Source organism: Rhinoraja longicauda, chromosome 24, assembly GCF_053455715.1.
Source record: "Rhinoraja longicauda isolate Sanriku21f chromosome 24, sRhiLon1.1, whole genome shotgun sequence".
Classification (NCBI taxonomy): Eukaryota; Metazoa; Chordata; class Chondrichthyes; order Rajiformes; family Arhynchobatidae; genus Rhinoraja; species Rhinoraja longicauda.
In genome coordinates, this window is record NC_135976.1 from 27124329 (window position 1) to 27143072 (window position 18744).

An 18744-nucleotide genomic window follows, 5' to 3' on the forward strand; every position below is an offset into this window, starting at 1 on the left:
GAAAGATGAGGAGGAATTACTTTAGTCAGAGGGTGGTGAATCTGTGGAATTCATTGCCACAGACGGCCGTGGAGTTAAAGACAAGGATATTTTGAATGCGGAGATTGATAGATTCTTGATTGGTGCGGGTGTCAGGGGTTATGGGACGAATGCAGGAGAATGGGGTTGAGAGGGAGAGATAGATCAGCCATGATTGAATGGCGGAGTAGACTTGATGGGCCGAATGGCCATATTCTGCTCCTGGAACATATGAACTTATGAAGCGTGGTTGGCAAGGACGAGTCGGGCTGAAGGGCCTGCGTCTGTGCTGTATGATTCTATGACACCAGGGTTGTCCATGTGGTTAACATTTAATGATCTATGAGATGTGGGCAAGCTGTTCCGTGCAGTCAAAGATGGTGGGTTAATGCTGACCCTATCAGCGATGTCTACATCCCATGAATGAATACAACAGAGTTGCTGCCTTACAGCGCCAGGGACCCGAGTTCGACCCCGACTACGGGTGCTGTCTGTACGGAGTTTGTACGTTCCCCCCATGACCTGCGTGGGTTTTTTTCCGAGATCTTCTGTTTCCTCCCACACTCCAAAGGCGTACAGGGTTTGTAGGCGAATTGGCTCGGTACAAGTGTAAATTGTCCCCAGTGCGTGTAGTGTTAATGTATGGGGATTGCTGGTGGGCGAGGACTCGGTGGGCCGAAGGGCCTGTTTCCGCGCTGTATCTCTAAACTAAACTAAAATCAGGGTACGAGGGGCAGACACCTTAGCAATAATTTTTAAAAGGAACAGAAATATTTTGATGGTAGACCAAGCTATCACGCCAAGTTGAGCAGATTCGATGGGATGGTTGCCTGATTCCTACGGCCTTAACTGCCCAAAACAAAGTCCATTGTGATGCCAGGAAAGACACAAAGTGCTGGAGTAACTCAGCAGCTCAGGCAGAATCACTGGAAAACATGGTTAGGTGACAATTCTCGTCGGGACCCTTCTTCAGACCAAAACATCACCTATCCATGTTCTCCAGAGATGCTGCCCGACATGCCAACATAGTCCAACATTTTATGTCTTTCCTTGGAAAACCAGCATCTGCACTTAGACTTAAGACTTTACTTTAGACTTTAGAGATGCAGCTCGGAAACAGGCCCTTTAGCCCACCTAGTCCACACCGACCTGCGATCACCCCATACACTATGCTAACCTACACTCTGGGGACAATTTTACCAGGCAATCAACCCTTGCCTACAAATTGGAGCATCCAGCGAAAACCCACGCAGGTCACGGGGAGAACTTTCAAACTCTACGGATAGCACCCGTAGTCGGAATCGAACCTGGGTCTCTCTGGCCCGCCCTGTAAGGCAGCAAATCTCCCGCTGCCTTGCTTATTCAGTGAGATCCCTCGGCAGGATGGTGGGTTCCTGAGAGGGACAAAGGTTTTGGGCAGAAGGATGGAATGCTCTCCGTTTCATGGTCCAACCTCACCTAGGATCAGGTGCAGCACAAACCCAGATCGCGTCAAGCTCGTTCAAACAGATTTCAACCCGCAGGTTCTAAATTGCCCACTTATTAATCTCTGTCTGCGTGACCTTACTGACTGGAGCCACATACTGTGGGACTTGCAGTCAGGGGAGTTTCTGTCCCAAATGGGACGATGGCGGAGGCCAGGCGGGAGAGAATGGTCAGTTTTCAGGGAAAGATGTTTGGAAGAGACAAGGAATTGCAGATGCTGGGTTGTTTTTTTTTTTAGGAATGCCATTTGTGGTGAGCACTGTACTGCCAGCACACAGGGATAGCCAAAGCAAACACAACTCGCAGCTGAAAGTCAGACTGCCGTAACTCTAAAACAACAGACAAGCGGGCAAATTGTTGGCCGGCGGATTCATGTCTTTCTTGCAAGCACATTATTCCAGCGCCGTGCCCAAAGCTAGCCAGAGGACCTGCGATCAAGGGAAGGTATCCCTGTGGTGAGCAAGTTCAGAGCGAGGAACATAACAACACCGGTGATCCCATCACACTAACGCTATCCTACACACACTAGGGACAATGTACAATAATACAAGCCATCGCCAGCACGGTGTTGCAGAGGTAGAGTTGCTGCCTTACAGCGCCAGAGACCCGGGTTCGATCCTGACTACGGGTGCTGTCTGTAAGGAGTTTGTACGTTCTCCCCGTGACCTGAGTGGGTTTTCTCCGGATGCTTCAGTTTCCTCCCACACTCCAAAGACGTACAGGTTTGAGGGTTAACTGGCTTGTAGGTGTAGGATAGTGTGAGTGTGTGTGGGGAATCGTTGGTCGGTGAGGACTCAGGGGGCCGAAGGGCCTGTTTCCGCGCTGTACCTCTGAAAAACTAAAAAAAAACTAAAAACTGACTGCAAACAGATGCCCTATCAGTGGGCCGCAACCTTTTGTCTGCCTATCATCAATCAGGGGGCCCATTCTGTAGGAAAAAAACACAAAGTGCTGGAGTAACTCCAGGGGCCATCAACATCTCCGGGGAACATGGATCGGTGACGTTTTGGGTTGGGATCTTTCTTAAGGCAGGTAACCCATTCTAAAGACATGTGTAAAATGTAATTGGAGTAGCCACCTTGTGAAATTCTCCCACATATGCCTAATTAAATGGAAGTTAGTGGAGTGGCCATTACTGGGGAGAAGGTGCTCGGGAAGCTGAAGCAGCTGAAGGTGGACAGGTCACCTGGGCCGGATGGACTGCACCCGAGGGTGCTGAAAGAGGTGGCTTTAGGGATTGTGGTGGCATTGATGGTGATATTTCAGGAATCACTAGAGTCAGGAGTGGTCTCAGATGATTGGAAAATTGCCAATATTACCCCGCTGCACAAAGAGGGAGCAAGGCAGAACTGTAGGCCGGTTAGTCTGACGTCGATGGCTGGTAAGATTTTAGAGTCCATTGTAAAGGATGAGGTTACGGAGTACTTAGACGTTCACGATAAAATAGGCCAAAGTCAGCATGGCCTTGTGAAGGGGAGGTCTTGCCTGACAAATTTGCTGGAATTCTTTGAAGAAGTAAATAGCAGGGCAGACAAAGGAGAGTCAGTAAGATGTTATAAGAAAATAACTGCAGATGCTGGTACAAATCGATTTATTCACAAAATGCTGGAGTAACTCAGCAGGTCAGGCAGACTGAAGAAGGGTCTTGACCCGAAACGTCACCCATTCCTTCTCTCCCGAGATGCTGCCTGACCTGCTGAGTTACTCCAGCATTTTGTCAGTAAGATGTTGTTTACTTAGATTTTCAGAAAGCCGTTGATAAGGTGCCACGCGTGAGGCTGCTTAGGAAGATGAGAGCCCACGGTGTCAAAGAACAGATACTAGCATGGACAGCAGGTTGGCTGGCTGGTTGGCAAAAGACAAAGAGTGGCAATAAAGGGGGCTTTTTCTGGCTGCCAGTGACAAGTGAAGTTCCACAGGGGGTCAGCGCTGGGGCCACTACTCTTCACGTTGTATTATTAATGATTTGGACGAGGGGATTGAAAGCAAAGATACTAGAGGAGCAAGATAGACCACTCGACCCTAAAAACCGTAGTATGTCACGGCGCCATTTTAGTAGGCGGAAACTTGCAGAAACATTTAAAAAGAAAAATAAAAAAAATCTGTGAGTTGATAGATGAGATATATTCTGCATTTTAATGGTATCATCACACATACTGTCCCGCCAAAACACTGATTACACTGCGAGAGGCATAGCGAACGGCCGGTTTTGCCTACTAAAATGGCAGCCGTTATGCTCCTTTGCGTACTACACTTCAGTATAGGCGATTTCAACGGAGTGGTCCATCTTGTCCCTCTAGTATCTTTGATTGAAAGCTTTGTGGCAAAGTTTGCGGATGATACGAAAATAGGTGGACGGGCATGTAGTGCAGAGAAAGCAGGGACTCTGCAGAAGGACTTGGACAGGTTGGGAGAATGGGCAGAGATGTGGCAGATGGAATATAGTGCAGCAAAGTGTGGAGTCATGCATTTTGGTAGTAGGAATAAAGGCATAGACTATTTTCTAATACAATTTTGGGCACCATATCTGAGGATGTGCTGGCTCTTGGAGAGGGTCCAGAGGAGGTTTACAAGAACGATCCCAGGAATGAGTCGGTTAACCTGTGACGAGCATTTGTCGACACTGGGCCTGTACACACTGGGTTTTAGTAGAATGAGAGGAGACCTCATTGAAACATACAGAATAATGAAAGGCTTGGATAGAGTGGATGTGGAGAGGATGTTTCCACTAGTGGGAGAGTCTAGGACTAGACGTCAAAGCCTCAGAATTAAAGGACGTTCTTTTAGGAAGGAGATGAGGAGAAATTTCTTTAGTCAGAGGGTGGTGAATCTGCGGTATTCTTTGCCAAAGAAGACTGTGGAGGCCAAGTCAGTGCATATCTTTAAGGCAAGAGATAGATAGATTCTTGATTAGTACGGGTATCAGAAGTTAGGGGGAGAAGGCAGGAGAATGGGGTTAGGAGTAAGAGATTGATCAGCCATGATTGAATGGCGGAAAAGACTTGATGGGCCGAATGGCTTAATTCTACTCCTATTCCTTATGACCTTATGGCCTTACTAAAAGTAGCAAACACACACAGGCCCTGTGTTTTAAAAATCCTAAAGCACAATCTTATCCACCCATGGCCCGATTGCAACCTACCAACTTACTTGGTTCAGGCCACTCGTGGGAGAGTGAAATGTGAGCAACCCATTGTGATTTATCAAACAAATTTATGTCCTTAAACATAAATCACAGAATGCTGGAAATATTCAACTGGTCAAGCAGCATCTGTGGTGGGATGGAACAAGAGTTAATAATTAAACCCAATAACCTTTCGTCACAGCCCTCTTTGTTAGCGGAGCATGTACTCGCTGGAGTTTAGACACAAAGCGCTGGAGTAATTCAGGCAGTATCTCTAGAGAGAAGGAATATAACCTGAACTCACTGTAGTTTAGATGCACGAGTGGGGGGGCTCATTGAAACCTTTACGAATAGTGAGAGTCTAGGACCCTCAGAATAACAGGACGTACAGTTAGAAAGGATGGTGACTCTGTGGAATTCATTGCCACAGGCAGCTGCAGAGGCCAAGTCAATTGATATTTTCAAGGTGGAGAATGACATATTCTTGATTAGAACGGGTGTCAGGGGTTATGGGGAGAAGGCAGGAGAATGGGGTTACAATAGACAATAGACAATAGGTGCAGGAGTAGGCCATTCAGCCCTTCGAGCCAGCACCGCCATTCAATGCGATCATGGCTGATCACTCTCAATCAGTACCAGGTTAAGAGGGAAAGATAGATCAGCCATGATTGAATGGCGGAGTAGACTTGATGGGCCAAAGTTCTGCTACTAGAACTTATGAACCTAATGAACAAATCATTTCCCTTTGTTCAATATTTAAAAAATTGAAATCAGAATCCACACTGCCCAAATGATAAGTGGTGCATCCAATATCTTGGTGGTGTGCAGGGAAAGTGTAGAAGTTGGGAGGTCATGTTGCAGTTTTATAAGACATCGGTGAGGCCGCGTTTAGAGTATTGCGTTCAGTTTTGGGCACCATGTTGTAGGAGAGACGTTGTTCAAGCTGGGAAAGATGCCGGGAAGATTTACAAGGAAGTTGCCAGGACATTGCCCAGGTTGAGTTGGCTGCGACTATTACTTGGAGCGTAGGAGGATGAGGGGTGATATTATAGAGGTGCACAAAATCATGAGAGGAATAGATCGGGTAGATGCACAGAATCTCTTGTCCTGAGAAGGGGAATCGAAAACCAAAAGACATAGGTTTAAGGAGAGGGGGGTAAGATTTAAGACACGTTAGAGGCAGGAAACATGTTCCCAATGTTGGGGGAGTCCAGAACAAGGGGCCACAGTTTAAGAATAAGTTGTAGGCCATTTAGAACTGAGATGAGGAAAACCTTTTTCAGTCAGAGAGTTGTGAATCTGTGGAATTCTCTGCCTCAGAAGGCAGTGGGAGCCAATTCTCTGAATGCATTCAAGAGAGAGCTAGATAGAGCTCTTAAGGATAGCGGAGTCAGGGGGTATGGGGAGAAGGCAGGAACGGGGTACTGATTGAGAATGATCAGCCGTGATCATATTGAATGGCGGTACTGGCTCAAAGGGCCGAATGGCCTCCTCCTGCACCTATTGTCTATTATTTAATAGGAACCTGAGGGGTAACTTTTTTACACAGAGGGTGGGTCGGTATATTGAAAGAGCTGCTGGAGTAGCTAGTTGGGGCAGGTAATATTGCAATGTTTAAGAAATATTTAGACAGGTACATGGATAGGACAGGTTTAGAGGGATATGGGCCAAACGCAGGCAGGTGGGACTCGTGCAGATGGGACATGTTGGTCGGCGTGGGCAGGTTGAAGGGGCCTGTTGCCACACTGTATGACTCCGTGAGAGTACTGGGACAAGAATTTCATGTTCAAATAAAAGCAGCATGTGATGGTGATACTCAGCAAGTCTGGCAGCATCTGTGGAGAGAGAAACGCAGTCAACATTTCAGGCCATTGATTGTTCAGCGGCAAGTGGTTGCAGAGAACATTAAAGCACAGGCCCACAATGTTTTGTGCCGAACATGACGCCAAGATAGAATTATCCCACCCGTCTGTACATGATCCATATTCCCTGCACTTCCTTGTTCAAAGGTTTAAAGGTATTTTATTGTCACGTGTACCAATTAAGGCACAGTGAAACTCGATTTACCGTACAATCATACTAGAAAAAGCAAACCAAGAATGTGCCTATCTTAAAGCCTTTTAAAGACCACTAGTGGTCTACGTCCACCATCTCCACTGGCAATGCGTTCCAGACCCCTACCACCCTGTCCTGCACATCTCCCTTAAACTTTCCCCCTCTCACTTTAGAGCTATGCCCTCTAGTGTTGGACATTCCCCTTCCCCTGGAGAAAAGGTTCTGACTGTCTAGATCTTTGCCAATTTTTGCCACTGGAACGATGGGTAGACACAAAATGCTGGAGTAACTCAGCGGGACAGGCGGCGTCTCTGGAGAACATGGATAGGCGACGTTTCGGGCCGACTCCCAGGTGTGGATGGGCGCTCCATTGTCGGTGTGGGCATCCATTGTGGGCCGAAGGGCCCGTATCCAAGCTGTACGTCTCCAAGGACAATTCGGTTGCTGCACGTGGACCCCCCCCCCCCCCCCCCTGGTGGCGTGGAGGACTCGATGACGACCGGTTGCCACAGTAACAACTTTTCCTGCTTTCCAAAATACAGCGAAATTAAAAACCTGACGAGGTGGTGTGGCTGCCGAGAACAAAAACAAAAATGGCTTTCAACTGCATGGCTGTTAGTGGAAGCAGGGCTACAGTGGGAGCTTGGGGAGAGGCTGGAGATGGTGACGGGAGGCCTGGCCTTGGAGGCCTGGCCTTGCATGCCTGAACTAATCGACTAATAATGTAATCACTTGTGAGCAGGAGTGACGGAAGCATTGCCTTTCATTTGTGTTTTTTGTCTTTAAATTGTCTCGTCACATAGGTGTCTAGTCACATACAGGTGTTAGCCAGGAAGAAAGTACGAGAGTACCAAGCAAGCATCAAGGTATGTGCAGCCGGCATGAATCCGGGGGACGTTCATCTCCATGGTTACAGGCTCTTCTTTTTCTTCCCTTTTGCTGTTTCCTGCAGGTGTCTAGTCATATGCAGGTTCTTGCCCGAAGGAAAGCTCGTGAGATTCAGTCCAAGCTAAAGGTATGCGCTTCTCTGCTTTGGCCCTGTGTTTGGCAGCAGGCTGAGACTGAACGGCAGGTCTGGTCAATTCTGATAACACTGTCCTTCCAACCCAACGCCCACCTCAATGAACTTATCGTGGGATCACACGGCACAGGCCCTTCGGCCCGCCCTGTCCATGCTAACCATCTACACCAATTCCATTTACCACCACTTGGTTGACCACCACAGCTCTTCTGCGTTCAATGATTCAGGTGCTCGATGCTTCTTAAATGTTGTGTCTCCACCAGCACCTCGGGTACTGCATTCCCAATCCCAACCATGCTCTGGAGAATAGGTTCTTCTTTGGATTCCTCTTAGCCTTTACTCTAAACTGAGGCCCTCTAGTTTTAGGCACCTCATTGTTGAGGAGTAATAATGGATCCATTGGTAATAATGGATCCATTGTCACTGGCGGTACATTCATCATTCCTTCTATAACCCCCAACACACAAACTGATGTTCCTAAGGCAACACATAGCCTAAAGAAAGCCCTTGAGCTACACACAGGACGCCATTTTGGATCTTCTAGATTTTTTTAACACTCGTCCTCGTCCTTGAGGGTGGCACGGTGGCGCAACGGCAGAGTCGCTGCCTTACCATGCCAAAGACCTGGGTTCGATCCTGACTACGGGTGCTGTCTGTACGGAGTTTGTACGCTCTCCCCGTGACCTGCGTGGGTTTTCTCTGGGTGCTCCAGTTTCCTCCAACACTCCAAAGACGTACAGGTTTGTAGGTTAATTGGCTTTGGTAAAATTGTAAATTGTCCCTAGTGTGTGTGTAGGATAGTGCTAGTGTGCAGGGATCGCTGGTCGGCGTGGACTCGGTGGGCCGAAGGGCCTGTTTCTTCTCTGTATCTCCAAACTAAACTAAACTAAACTAAGTAAACTAAAGTAAAACAGCTCTAGGATAGCGAGCAAACTCCTTGCAGACAAGCAGCCGCGGTCGGGATCGAACACAGATCAGAGGAGCAGTCTGCAAGGCAGCGACTCTACCGCTGCGCCACCGCGCTGCCCCTGAGTTACCCCAGCACTTTGTGTCCTCTTGTGCAAACCGGCATCTGCAGTTCCTGGTTACTGCAGACAGAAAGCCCAACGCAATCCAGGGCACACTCAGGAGAAGTCAGCGTTGGAGCTGACTACTGAACGTACAACGGCCGGCCAACAGAATGTGTGACGGTCCTCTCTGTCCCCATGAAGCGGTGACAGACAAGCAGCTTTAAAACTTCCCGTGAAGGGAGAGCTCTCGTGCTGGAGCCTGGCTGCAATCAGGAACTGCAGATGCTGGTTTAAACCAAAGATGGACACGAACAAAATGCTGGAGTAACTCAGCGGGACAGGCAGCATCTCTGGAGAGAAGGTCCATTCCTACTCTCCAGAGACGCTGCCTGCCCCGCTGAGTTACCCCCAGCATTTTGTGTCTATCTTTGGAATCAGGGCAGACTCCCCGAAAGTACAGGGGGAAAACACAATGTGCGTGGGTCAGCTTTTCCCTTCACATCGCCATGGTGTTATCAGAACTGCACTGCGTTTCAGGTTCAGATCTCAGCTTCTCTTTGGCTATTAATGGGGTGACTTTATTTTATTTTTTTATTTTTTTCGGCTTTGTGGCAGTGTGCAGTGAGCTCGCTAACTAACTTGCTTCCCTGTGCTTTGTGGACTAACCCCTCTCCAACTCTGCAGATGTTAGGCTTCCAAAGGTTTACAGCATGCCGCCTAGTTCCACTGCCTTCCCCTTCAGTAGATCTTCCCTTTGCTTGGTTACCTCTCTCTCTCTCTCTCTCTCTCTCTCTCTCTCTCTCTCTCTCTCTCTCTCTCTCTCTCTCTCTCTCTCTCTCTCTCTCTCTCTCTCTCTCTCTCTCTCTGGATAGAGGTCTATTTTGAGATCTTCGACACGTCCGACCTCTAATTTTGCCACTTGAATCGACACTAATGGTCTTTGTTCTGCGGTCCAACAAATGTACGGAGTGACTGCTATTCATACACGTCCAATTAATGAAACTTCACTACATGGGGGATGCAAAGGATTATCTATAGTTTCCTGCAAAGTAGTCAGTTGACAAGGAACAGTCCGTGTGGAGGAAGGAACTGCAGACGCTGGTTTAAACCGAAGATAGACACAAAAAGCTGGAGTAACTCAGCGGGACAGGCAGCATCGCTGGAGAGAAGGAATGGGTGATGTTTCGTGTCGAGACCCTTCTTCGGACTGGTTAGGGAAAAGGGAAACAAGCGATACAGGCGATGATATGGAGAGATAAAGAACAATGAATGAAAGATTTGCAAAAATGTAATGATGATAAAAGAAACAGGCCATTGCAAGCTGTTTGTTGGGAGGAAACCCACGCAGGTCACGGGGAGAACGTACAAACTCCCTGCAGACAGCACCCGTGGTCGGGATCGAACCCGGGTCTCCGGGCGATGTAAGGCAGCAACTCTACCGCTGCGCCACTGTGCCGCCCTGTTCCGGTTAACTGCAGCAGGCTCTTATCTTCAGGGGCATTGTTTCCACAGCCAGGAGAGCTTGCAGTGACTGGTGATGGCTTTGCAAAGTATGGGGAAGGGGGAGAGCTACAATTATCACCAAAAAAAACCCACCCAAAAGCAAGGTCTATATAAGCAGGATCACTCCGCCATGCAAGGTTTGCGGGGGGGTTAGAAATAAAGATAAAATTCAATTTACAATTAACAAAATTAAACAGAGCCGCAGAACACAGAGGTTTTGTTTAAACTCTGCTACAAGAGGTTTGTGTAGACTCTCGGCTCCAGAAATAATCGTTACCATGTGTAACCAGAGACGACTCAAGTAGAGCTTGGTTATTTTCCCAATTTAGAGTAATTTGGGGGATAATTGGATCTCCCCACCTCACGGTGCTGTGGGAATACCTTCACCACACAAGCTGCAGTGGCTCAGGACTAAAGTCCACCTGCCATTCTCCAAGGGCCATTCGATTTGGGAATAAATGTCAGCGATGCTTGCCACAGAGTCAGCCAGCCCAGCTTACCCACGCCGACCAACATGTCCCATCCGCACTAGTCCCACCTGCCTGCATTTGGCCCATATCCCTCTCAACCTGTCCTATCCATGTACCTGTCTAAATGTTTCTTAAACGTTTTGATGGGACCTGCTTCAACTACTTTCTCCGGCAGCTCGTTCCATACACCCACCACCCTTTGTGTGAAGAAGTTACCCCTCAGGTTCCTGTTAAACCTTCCCCTCCCCCCCCCCCCCCCCCTCACCTTAAACCTGTGTCCTCTGGTTCTCGATTCCCCAACTCTGGGTAAGAGACTCTGTGTGTCTACCCGATCTGTTCCTCCAATGGTTTTGTACACCTCTATAAGATCACCCCTCTTCCCTCCTGCGCTCCAAGGAATAAATGTGTGAAAAGGTTACCCCTTGGGTAAGTCAGGAATATTTCCCCATCCCCTGGTCCCATCCCGTCCCTCCAAAACGGAGTGAACTTCATTGCAGGTTCGGAGACGAGGCATGGTTCTGGAGCAAGGCCAGAACGTTGCATCCAAAGTAACCTGGGTTGGGGTTGAATCACTGCCAGTGGATGTGGCTCCACATGACTGCAACTGCAACCCTTAAAGGATGGCTGTCATAGCAGGGAAAAACCAAGCAGGCTGGGCTAGGAAAATGCTTTCAGTGTATTAGTGTGTCTGCAAGGTATTATCCCCTCTGTCCACACCAACAGCACAGACAGCACCAGCCATAGACAGCGGCCGAGGTCCCCTTGCTCACGCTTATTGAAAATATTGGGTTAGGCAAAGTCAGACGTGGCTTTGATTTCTCAGAAGACGCTTTCTTGTCCTTAAGCTAGGTCACCATCGCGCGGAGAAATCGCCCATCGACTCCAGTCTGTTGTGCGTGGAATCCACGTGGGAACACGTTGGAGCGGCACGGTGGCGCAGCGGTAGAGTTGCTGCCTGACAGCGCTTACAGCGCCACAGACCCGGGTTCGATCCCGACTGCGGGTGCTGTCTGTACGGAGTTTGCACGTTCTCCCCGTGACCGTGTGGGTTTTCTCCGAGATCTTCGGTTTCCTCCCACACTCCAAAGGCGTACAGGTTTGCAGGTTAATTGGCTTTGTATAAATCTAAATTTTCCCTGGTGTGTGTAGGTTAGTGTTAATGTGCGGGGATCGCTGGTCGGCGCGGACTCGGTGGGCCGAAGGGCCTGCTTCTGCGCTGTATCTCTAAACAAAAACTAAACTACGAATGTAACAGTACAGCAAAGGTACAGGCCCTTCGGCCCACAATGTCTGTGCCCATCATGATGCCAAGGCCAACTCTTATGTGCCTGCACGTGATCCATATTGCTGCATTCCTTGCATGCCCATGTGCCCACAAGCAACTTATATGCCATGATTGCATCTGTCTCAACCCGCACAATGAACTCCACCCTCTTCAAGCGGCACGGTGGCGCAACGGTAGAGTTGCTGCCTTACATCACCAGAGACCCCGGTTCGATCCTGAATGTGCGGAGTTTGAACGTTCTCCCCGTGACCTGCGTGGCTTTTCTCCGGGTGCTCCGGTTTCCTCCCACACCTTCAGCCCAACTTGCCCACTCCACCCAAGATGTCCCATCAGCACTAGTCCTACCTTTCCTATCCACGTACCCGTCGAAATGCCTATTAAATGTAGTTGTAGTACCTGCCTCAATTATACTGTTGCGTTTTCCATTGTGACCCAAAAGCTAAAAGCTCCATAACTAGATCATATTTTCACAAAGGTTCATATTGGAGGTTTACAGTCTTCACACTTAACTTTGTTTTAAAACTAAAAGTAACTAAATATGGGCACACAGATCCATGTTGATGCCAACTCATCTCACTGGTGGGGTTTTGGGCAGAGATAGTCCTCTGGCTTTCAGTGGATAAGGGTGTAAAGATGGCACGGTGGCACAGAGGTTGAGCTGCTGCCTTACAGCACCAGAAACCCGGGTTTGATCCTGACTATGGGTGCTGTCTGTATGGAGTTTGTACATTCTCACCGTGACCGCGTGGGTTTTCTCCGGGTGCTCCGGTTTCCTCCCACACTCCAAACACGTCCAGGTTTGTAAGTTAATTGGCTTCGGTAAAATTGTAAATTGGCCCTAGTGTGTGGGATAGTGCTAGTGTACAGGGTGGGATGATCTGAAGAAGGGTCTCGACCCGAAACGTCACCCATTCCTTCTCTCCTGAGGTGCTGCCTGACCTGCTGAGTAACTCCAGCATTTTGTGAAATAAATACCTAGTGTACAGGGTGATCGCTGGTTGGTGCAGACTCAGTGGGCCGAAGGGCTTGTTTCCGCGCTGTATTTCTAAAATCTAAAGTCCAAAGAGTGTTTCTGGTTAGTAAGCCATGAACCCTCTGAACCTAGACTGGATGAAACACCCACGCCCCAATCATTAGTTTAATTGTTTTCGTTTAGTAGTTTACTGTCACGTGTACTGAGGTACAGTGAAACCCATTTTTTTGTAGCGTGCTAACTAGTCAGGAGCAAGACTAGACATAATTACAATCGAGCCATCCACAGTGTGAGTTAAGAGTGTGGAGCGATTGTGATATGTGATTGTAGATCTGCTTCTGTGTCTAGAAATATAGAAACATAGAAAATAGGTGCAGGAGTTGGCCATTCGGCCCTTCGAGCCTGCACCGCCATTCAATATGATCAAGTGGGTTGGGCGCCATCTTGGAAGCAGATACAGGTGAAGCTTCAATTCTATCCATATTCTAGGAAAAGACGACAAGATGGATTTATGGAGGAGCTGTTGGACAGCTGTTGGACAGGAGGTGTGAACAAGGCATGCTTGGTGATAGCAGAGCGGAGAAAGTAAGAGAGGCTGGCCTCTCTTACTTTCTCCACTCTGCTATCACCAAGCATGCCTTGTTCACACCTCCTGTTCAACAGCTATTTCTTTGCTTCTTTCCCCCTCCCACCCCCCCCACCTCTCCAACCCCAAACACGTCCATCACGTGGCACGGTGGTACAGCTGCTTCTTAGCACCGTGAACAATGTTATCAAACATTGGGACTGAAGACCTCTGAAGAGGATGTGAACCTACAAAGGGATTGCATTGACTCGCGTTCAGTGGTTCATGAATACTGGATCAATTAGACTAGTTAAACGACGGAGCAATTGAATTTCTATCAAGTCGAAGCTACTGCACGTTGTATCAAAAGAAAAAGGCTCTCATTTAGATAGGAGTAAACGGGTTAATTCAGGATCAACAATACCACTGATGATATACTTGACTCAAGAGGAACATTTTAAAATGGGGAAAGACACAAAAGGCTGGAGGCTGTCAGTGGGCCAGACAGCATCTCTGGAGGAAAGGGATTGGTGACGTTTCGGCTCGAGACCCTTCTTCAGTCACTCCAGCTTTTCGTGTGTATCTTCGGTGTAAACCAGCATCTGCAGTTCCTTCCTGCACACCAGAGCTGCTGCCTGTCCCACTGAGTCACTCCAGCATTTTGTGTCTATCTTCCTTCCTGCACAAAATGTGGAATGCCTACTCTGTTTCATTTCCCACCCCAGAGTAGAGTATCGGTAGTTTTCTCAGTGTTCGGGACAATTTTGACGAATTCTGCCTTACAACCTGGCTTTCTTTGTGCATATTGCCATTCCTGCTTATGCCCCTCTTCAAGAAAGAGCGTCTTCCACCATTGACTGTTGCTTGTTGACCCACTAGCTTTGGATGATCATTTTAACAGGACTGATTCTCTCTTGGATTATACGTGCAGCAGAAAAAAAGCAGCTGGTATTAATTTCAAACGCTGGGTTTCCTGGAGTTTGACTGACTGGATCCATCAGACCTCTTTTATTACACATCATTTTCCCTGGAGAAGTTTTGGGCAATTGGCTCACAGGAGTAGATGGTTCCTGGATTGGAGTGGAAATTCTTTAGTCAATCAGTTTATACGCTGTTTACAGGACTTCCTTCACGCAGAGCTCTGCTATTTCTGCACCAATCGCTTTCTGGCCAACAAAAGGCTGTGCCAATTGTTAGGGTAAGAACCACCAGCAAAAGTACGGTTTTAGAAACATGTGATTCACTACTTGAGATGGAGGTCACTACAAGCAGGAACAGCGGAATGACAGGTTAAATGAGACTAAGGCAGCATGGTGGCGCAGCGATAGAGTTGCAGCCTTACAGCGCCAGAGACCCGGGTCCGATCCTGATCACAGGTGCTGTCTGTGCGGAGTTTGTACGTTCTCCCCATGACCTGGGTGGGATTTCTCCGGGTTCTCCTCGTTTCCTCCCACACTCCAAAGACGTACAGTTTAATTGTAGGTTAATTGGCTTTGGTATAAATGTACATTGTCCCTAGTGTGTACAGGATGGTGTTAGTGTGCGGGGATCGCTGGTCGGTGTGGTCTCGGTGGGCCGAAGGGCCTGCTTCCGGGCTGTGTCTCTAAAACTGAAACGAAATGAAAAGCCTTTAAACGTTTTCAGGGAAACTTTGCCCACTCCAGCCAACCCCTATCTACCGTTACCTCATTGTTAAGGAGAGGTAGGATGAAGTACTATTGCCATCTCTGAAAAGGGGAAGATCTTTCATTTCTATAGCACCGTGTACAATTTTGGATCATACCACAAAACCATACAGCCTTTCAAAATATACACTTTGAATGCAGCCACTGGTGGGATGTAGGAAGTTTGGCAGGAATTTTTCCAGCTAATTTATCCAGGGGCAGGTTTCCAAGAGAGCAAAGAGTTGGTGGCCAGGTTTTTTTTAAATGGTATTGGTGAAAAATAAGTTCAGATCGGGGCTGTCGGGAAAATCAGAATATAAGATTAATTTTTTTGCAGAATAAACAAACAATTTAAAAAAATTCCACTGCTGTTAATTAAATGTTACTTAAGCTTTGAGTAAGGTGGTGCAGCGGTAGAGTTGCTGCCTTACAGCGCCAGAGACCCGGGTTCGATCCTGACTACGGGTGCTGTCTGCACGGAGTTTGTACGTTCTCCCCGTGACCGCGTGGGTTTTCTCCGGGTGCACTGATTTCCTCCCACATTCCAAACGTTTTTTGACTGTTGTGGTAGTGCTTGCTTCAACAACCTCCTCCAGCAGCTTGTTCCAGATATCCACCACCCTTTGTGTAAAAAAAAAGTTGCTCCTCAGGTTCCTATTAATTCCTCCCACACTCCAAAGATGTCCAGGTTTGTAGGTTATTTGGCTTCGGTAGGAATTGTAAATTGTAAATTGTCCCCAGTGTGTAGGATAGTGCTAGTGTGTGGGGATCACTGGTCGGCACGGACTCGGTGGGCTGAAGGGCCTGTTCCCGCACTGTATCTCTAAACTAAATCAAAACAAACTAAACCACACTAAACTAAAGGGCGGCACGGTGGCGCAGCGGTAGAGTTGCTGCCTTACAGCATTTGGAGCGCGGGAGAACCGGGTTCGATCCCGACTACGGGTGCTGTCTGTACGGAGTTTATACGTTCTCCCCATGACCTGCATGGGTTTTCTCCGAGATCCCCTGTTTCCTCCCACATTCCAAAGACCAACAGGTTTGTAGGTTAATTGGTTTGGTGTATGTGTAAATTGTCCCAATTGTGTGTAGGATAGTGTTAATGTGCGGGGATCGCTGGTCGTCGCGGACTCGGTGGGCCGAAGGACCTGTTTCTGCGCTGTGTCTCTAAACTAAAACTAAACCAAACCAAACCAAACACGGAAATTCCCCTGTGTTCTTGTTACTGGGTTGATAGTTATGATTTATTCTCTGACTCCCCCAGCGGTCTCTTTAAAGATGCTAAGGCCTGCGTTTCAGTACCAGAAAATAGCTGTGAGGGGCACGTCCATTGCAGATGTGGCTTTGAAAGCCTGGTGATGCAATCAGCATCTCAGCTCATTGAGCTGTGTGGATATTGCCTTCCCAAAAGAGACGATGAAAGTAATGCCCCAGGAACTCTCGATTAAACCGGATCTGGGCGGAACGGTGGCGCAGCGGTAGAGTTGCAGTGCCGGAGACCCGGGTTCGATCCCGACCACGGGTGCTGTCTGTACGGAGTTTGCACGTTCTCCCCGTGACCTGCGTGGGTTTTCTCTGCGATCTTCGGTTTCCTCCCATACTCCAAAGACGCACAGGTTCGTAGGTTAATTGGCTTGGGTTTGGTCTAGTTGGTGTGAGTATAAATTATCCCTAATGTGTGTAGGCTTGTGTTAATGTGCGGGGATCGCTGGTCAGTGGGGACTCAGCAGGCCGAAGGATGAAAGAAGGGCTGAATGTTATAGCCAGTCAAAATGAACAGAGATCGCAAAAGTGTTGGACCTCCTGTTAGGAAATGAGACGGGTCAGGTGACGGAGGTATGTGTTGAGGAGCACTTTGGGTCTAGTGATCACAATGCCATTAGTTTCAATATAATTATGGAGAAGGTCAAATCTGGACCAAGGGTTGAGATTTTGGATTGGAGAAAGGCTAATTTTGAGGAGATGAGAAAGGATTTAAAAGGAGTGAAATGGAACTTTTTGTTTTATGAAAAGGATATAATAGAGAAATGGAGGATATTTAAAGGTGAAATTTTGAGAGTACAGAGTCTTTATGTCCCTGTTCGGTGGAAAGGAAAGAATAATAATTTGAAAGAGCCGTGGTTTTCCAGGGAAATTGGACATTTGGTTCGGAAAAAGAGGGAGATATACAATAAATATAAGCGGCAGGGAGTAAATGAGGTTCTTGAGGAATATAAAGAATGTAAAAGGAATCTTAAGAAGGAAATTAGAAAAGCGAAAAAAAGATATGAGGCTGCTTTGGCAAGTAATGTAAAAGTAAACCCCAAGGGGTTCTACAGATATGTCAATAGCAAAAGGATAGCGAGGGATAAAATTGGTCCATTAGAGAGTCAGAGTGGACAGCTATGTGCTGAGCCGGAAGAAATGGGGGGGATATTAAACAATTTCTTTTCTTCGGTATTCACCGAGGAGAAGGATATTGAATTATGTGAGGTAAGCGAAACAAGTAGAGTAGTGATGGAAATTATGAGGATTAAAAAAGAGGAGGTACGGACACTTTTGAAAAATATAAAAGTGGATAAGTCTCCAGGTCCTGATAGGATATTCCCTAGGACATTGAGGGAAGTTAGTGCAGAAATAGCAGGGGCTATGACGGAAATATTTCAAACGTCATTAGAAACGGGGATGGTGCCGGAAGATTGGCGCATTGCGCATGTTGTGCCTTTGTTTAAAAAAGGTTCTAAAAGTAAACCTAGCAATTATAGACCTGTTAGTTTGACGTCCGTGGTGGGAAAATTAATGGAAAAGATACTTAGGGACAATATATATAATTATTTGGATAAACAAGGCCTGATTAGAAACAGTCAACATGGATTTGTGCCTGGAAGGTCATGTTTGACTAATCTTCTTGAATTTTTTGAGGAGGTTACCAGGGAAATTGATAGGGGCAAGGCTGTGGATGTTGTCTATATGGACTTCAGTAAGGCATTTGACAAGGTTCTACATGGAAGGTTGATTAAGAAGGTTAAATCGTTGGGTATTAATAGTGAGGTTGCAAGATGGATTCAACAATGGCTGAATGGGAGATACCAGACAATTGACAATTGTATGTCAGGTTGGAGGCCAGTGTCTAGTGGAGTACCCCAAGGATCTGTGTTGGGTCCACTGTTGTTTGTCATTTACATTAATGATCTGGATGATGGTGTGGCAAATTGGATTAGTAAATATGCAGATGATACTAAGATAGGTGGTGTAGTTAATAATGAAGTAGAGTTTCAAAGTCTACAGAGAGACTTGGGCCTTTTGGAAGGGTGGGCTGAAAGATGGCAGATGGAGTTTAATGCTGATAAGTGTGAGGTGCTGCATTTTGGTAGGACAAATCAAAATAGGACGTACAGGGTAAATGGTAGGGAATTGAGGAATGCAGTGGAACAGAGTGATCTGGGAATAACTGTGCATTGTTCCCTGAAGGTGGAATCTCATGTGGATAGGGTGGTGAAGAAGGTGTTTGGTATGCTTGCCTTTATAAATCAGAGCATCGAGTATAGAAGTTGGGATGTAATGTTGAAATTGTACAGGGCATTGGTGAGGC

General features: G+C 47.4%; 1 protein-coding gene across 1 annotated transcript in view; it reads left to right on the forward strand.

Annotated features, from left to right (window-relative positions):
- Positions 1 to 18744, forward strand: part of LOC144605327 (transcriptional enhancer factor TEF-5-like) — a 148660-nt gene that overhangs the window by 58898 nt on the left and 71018 nt on the right. The window contains exons 3-4 of the mRNA XM_078420453.1: positions 7486 to 7548; positions 7635 to 7697. Of these exons, the coding sequence (XP_078276579.1) occupies positions 7486 to 7548; positions 7635 to 7697 (126 nt within the window). The remainder of the gene's footprint in view (positions 1 to 7485; positions 7549 to 7634; positions 7698 to 18744) is intronic.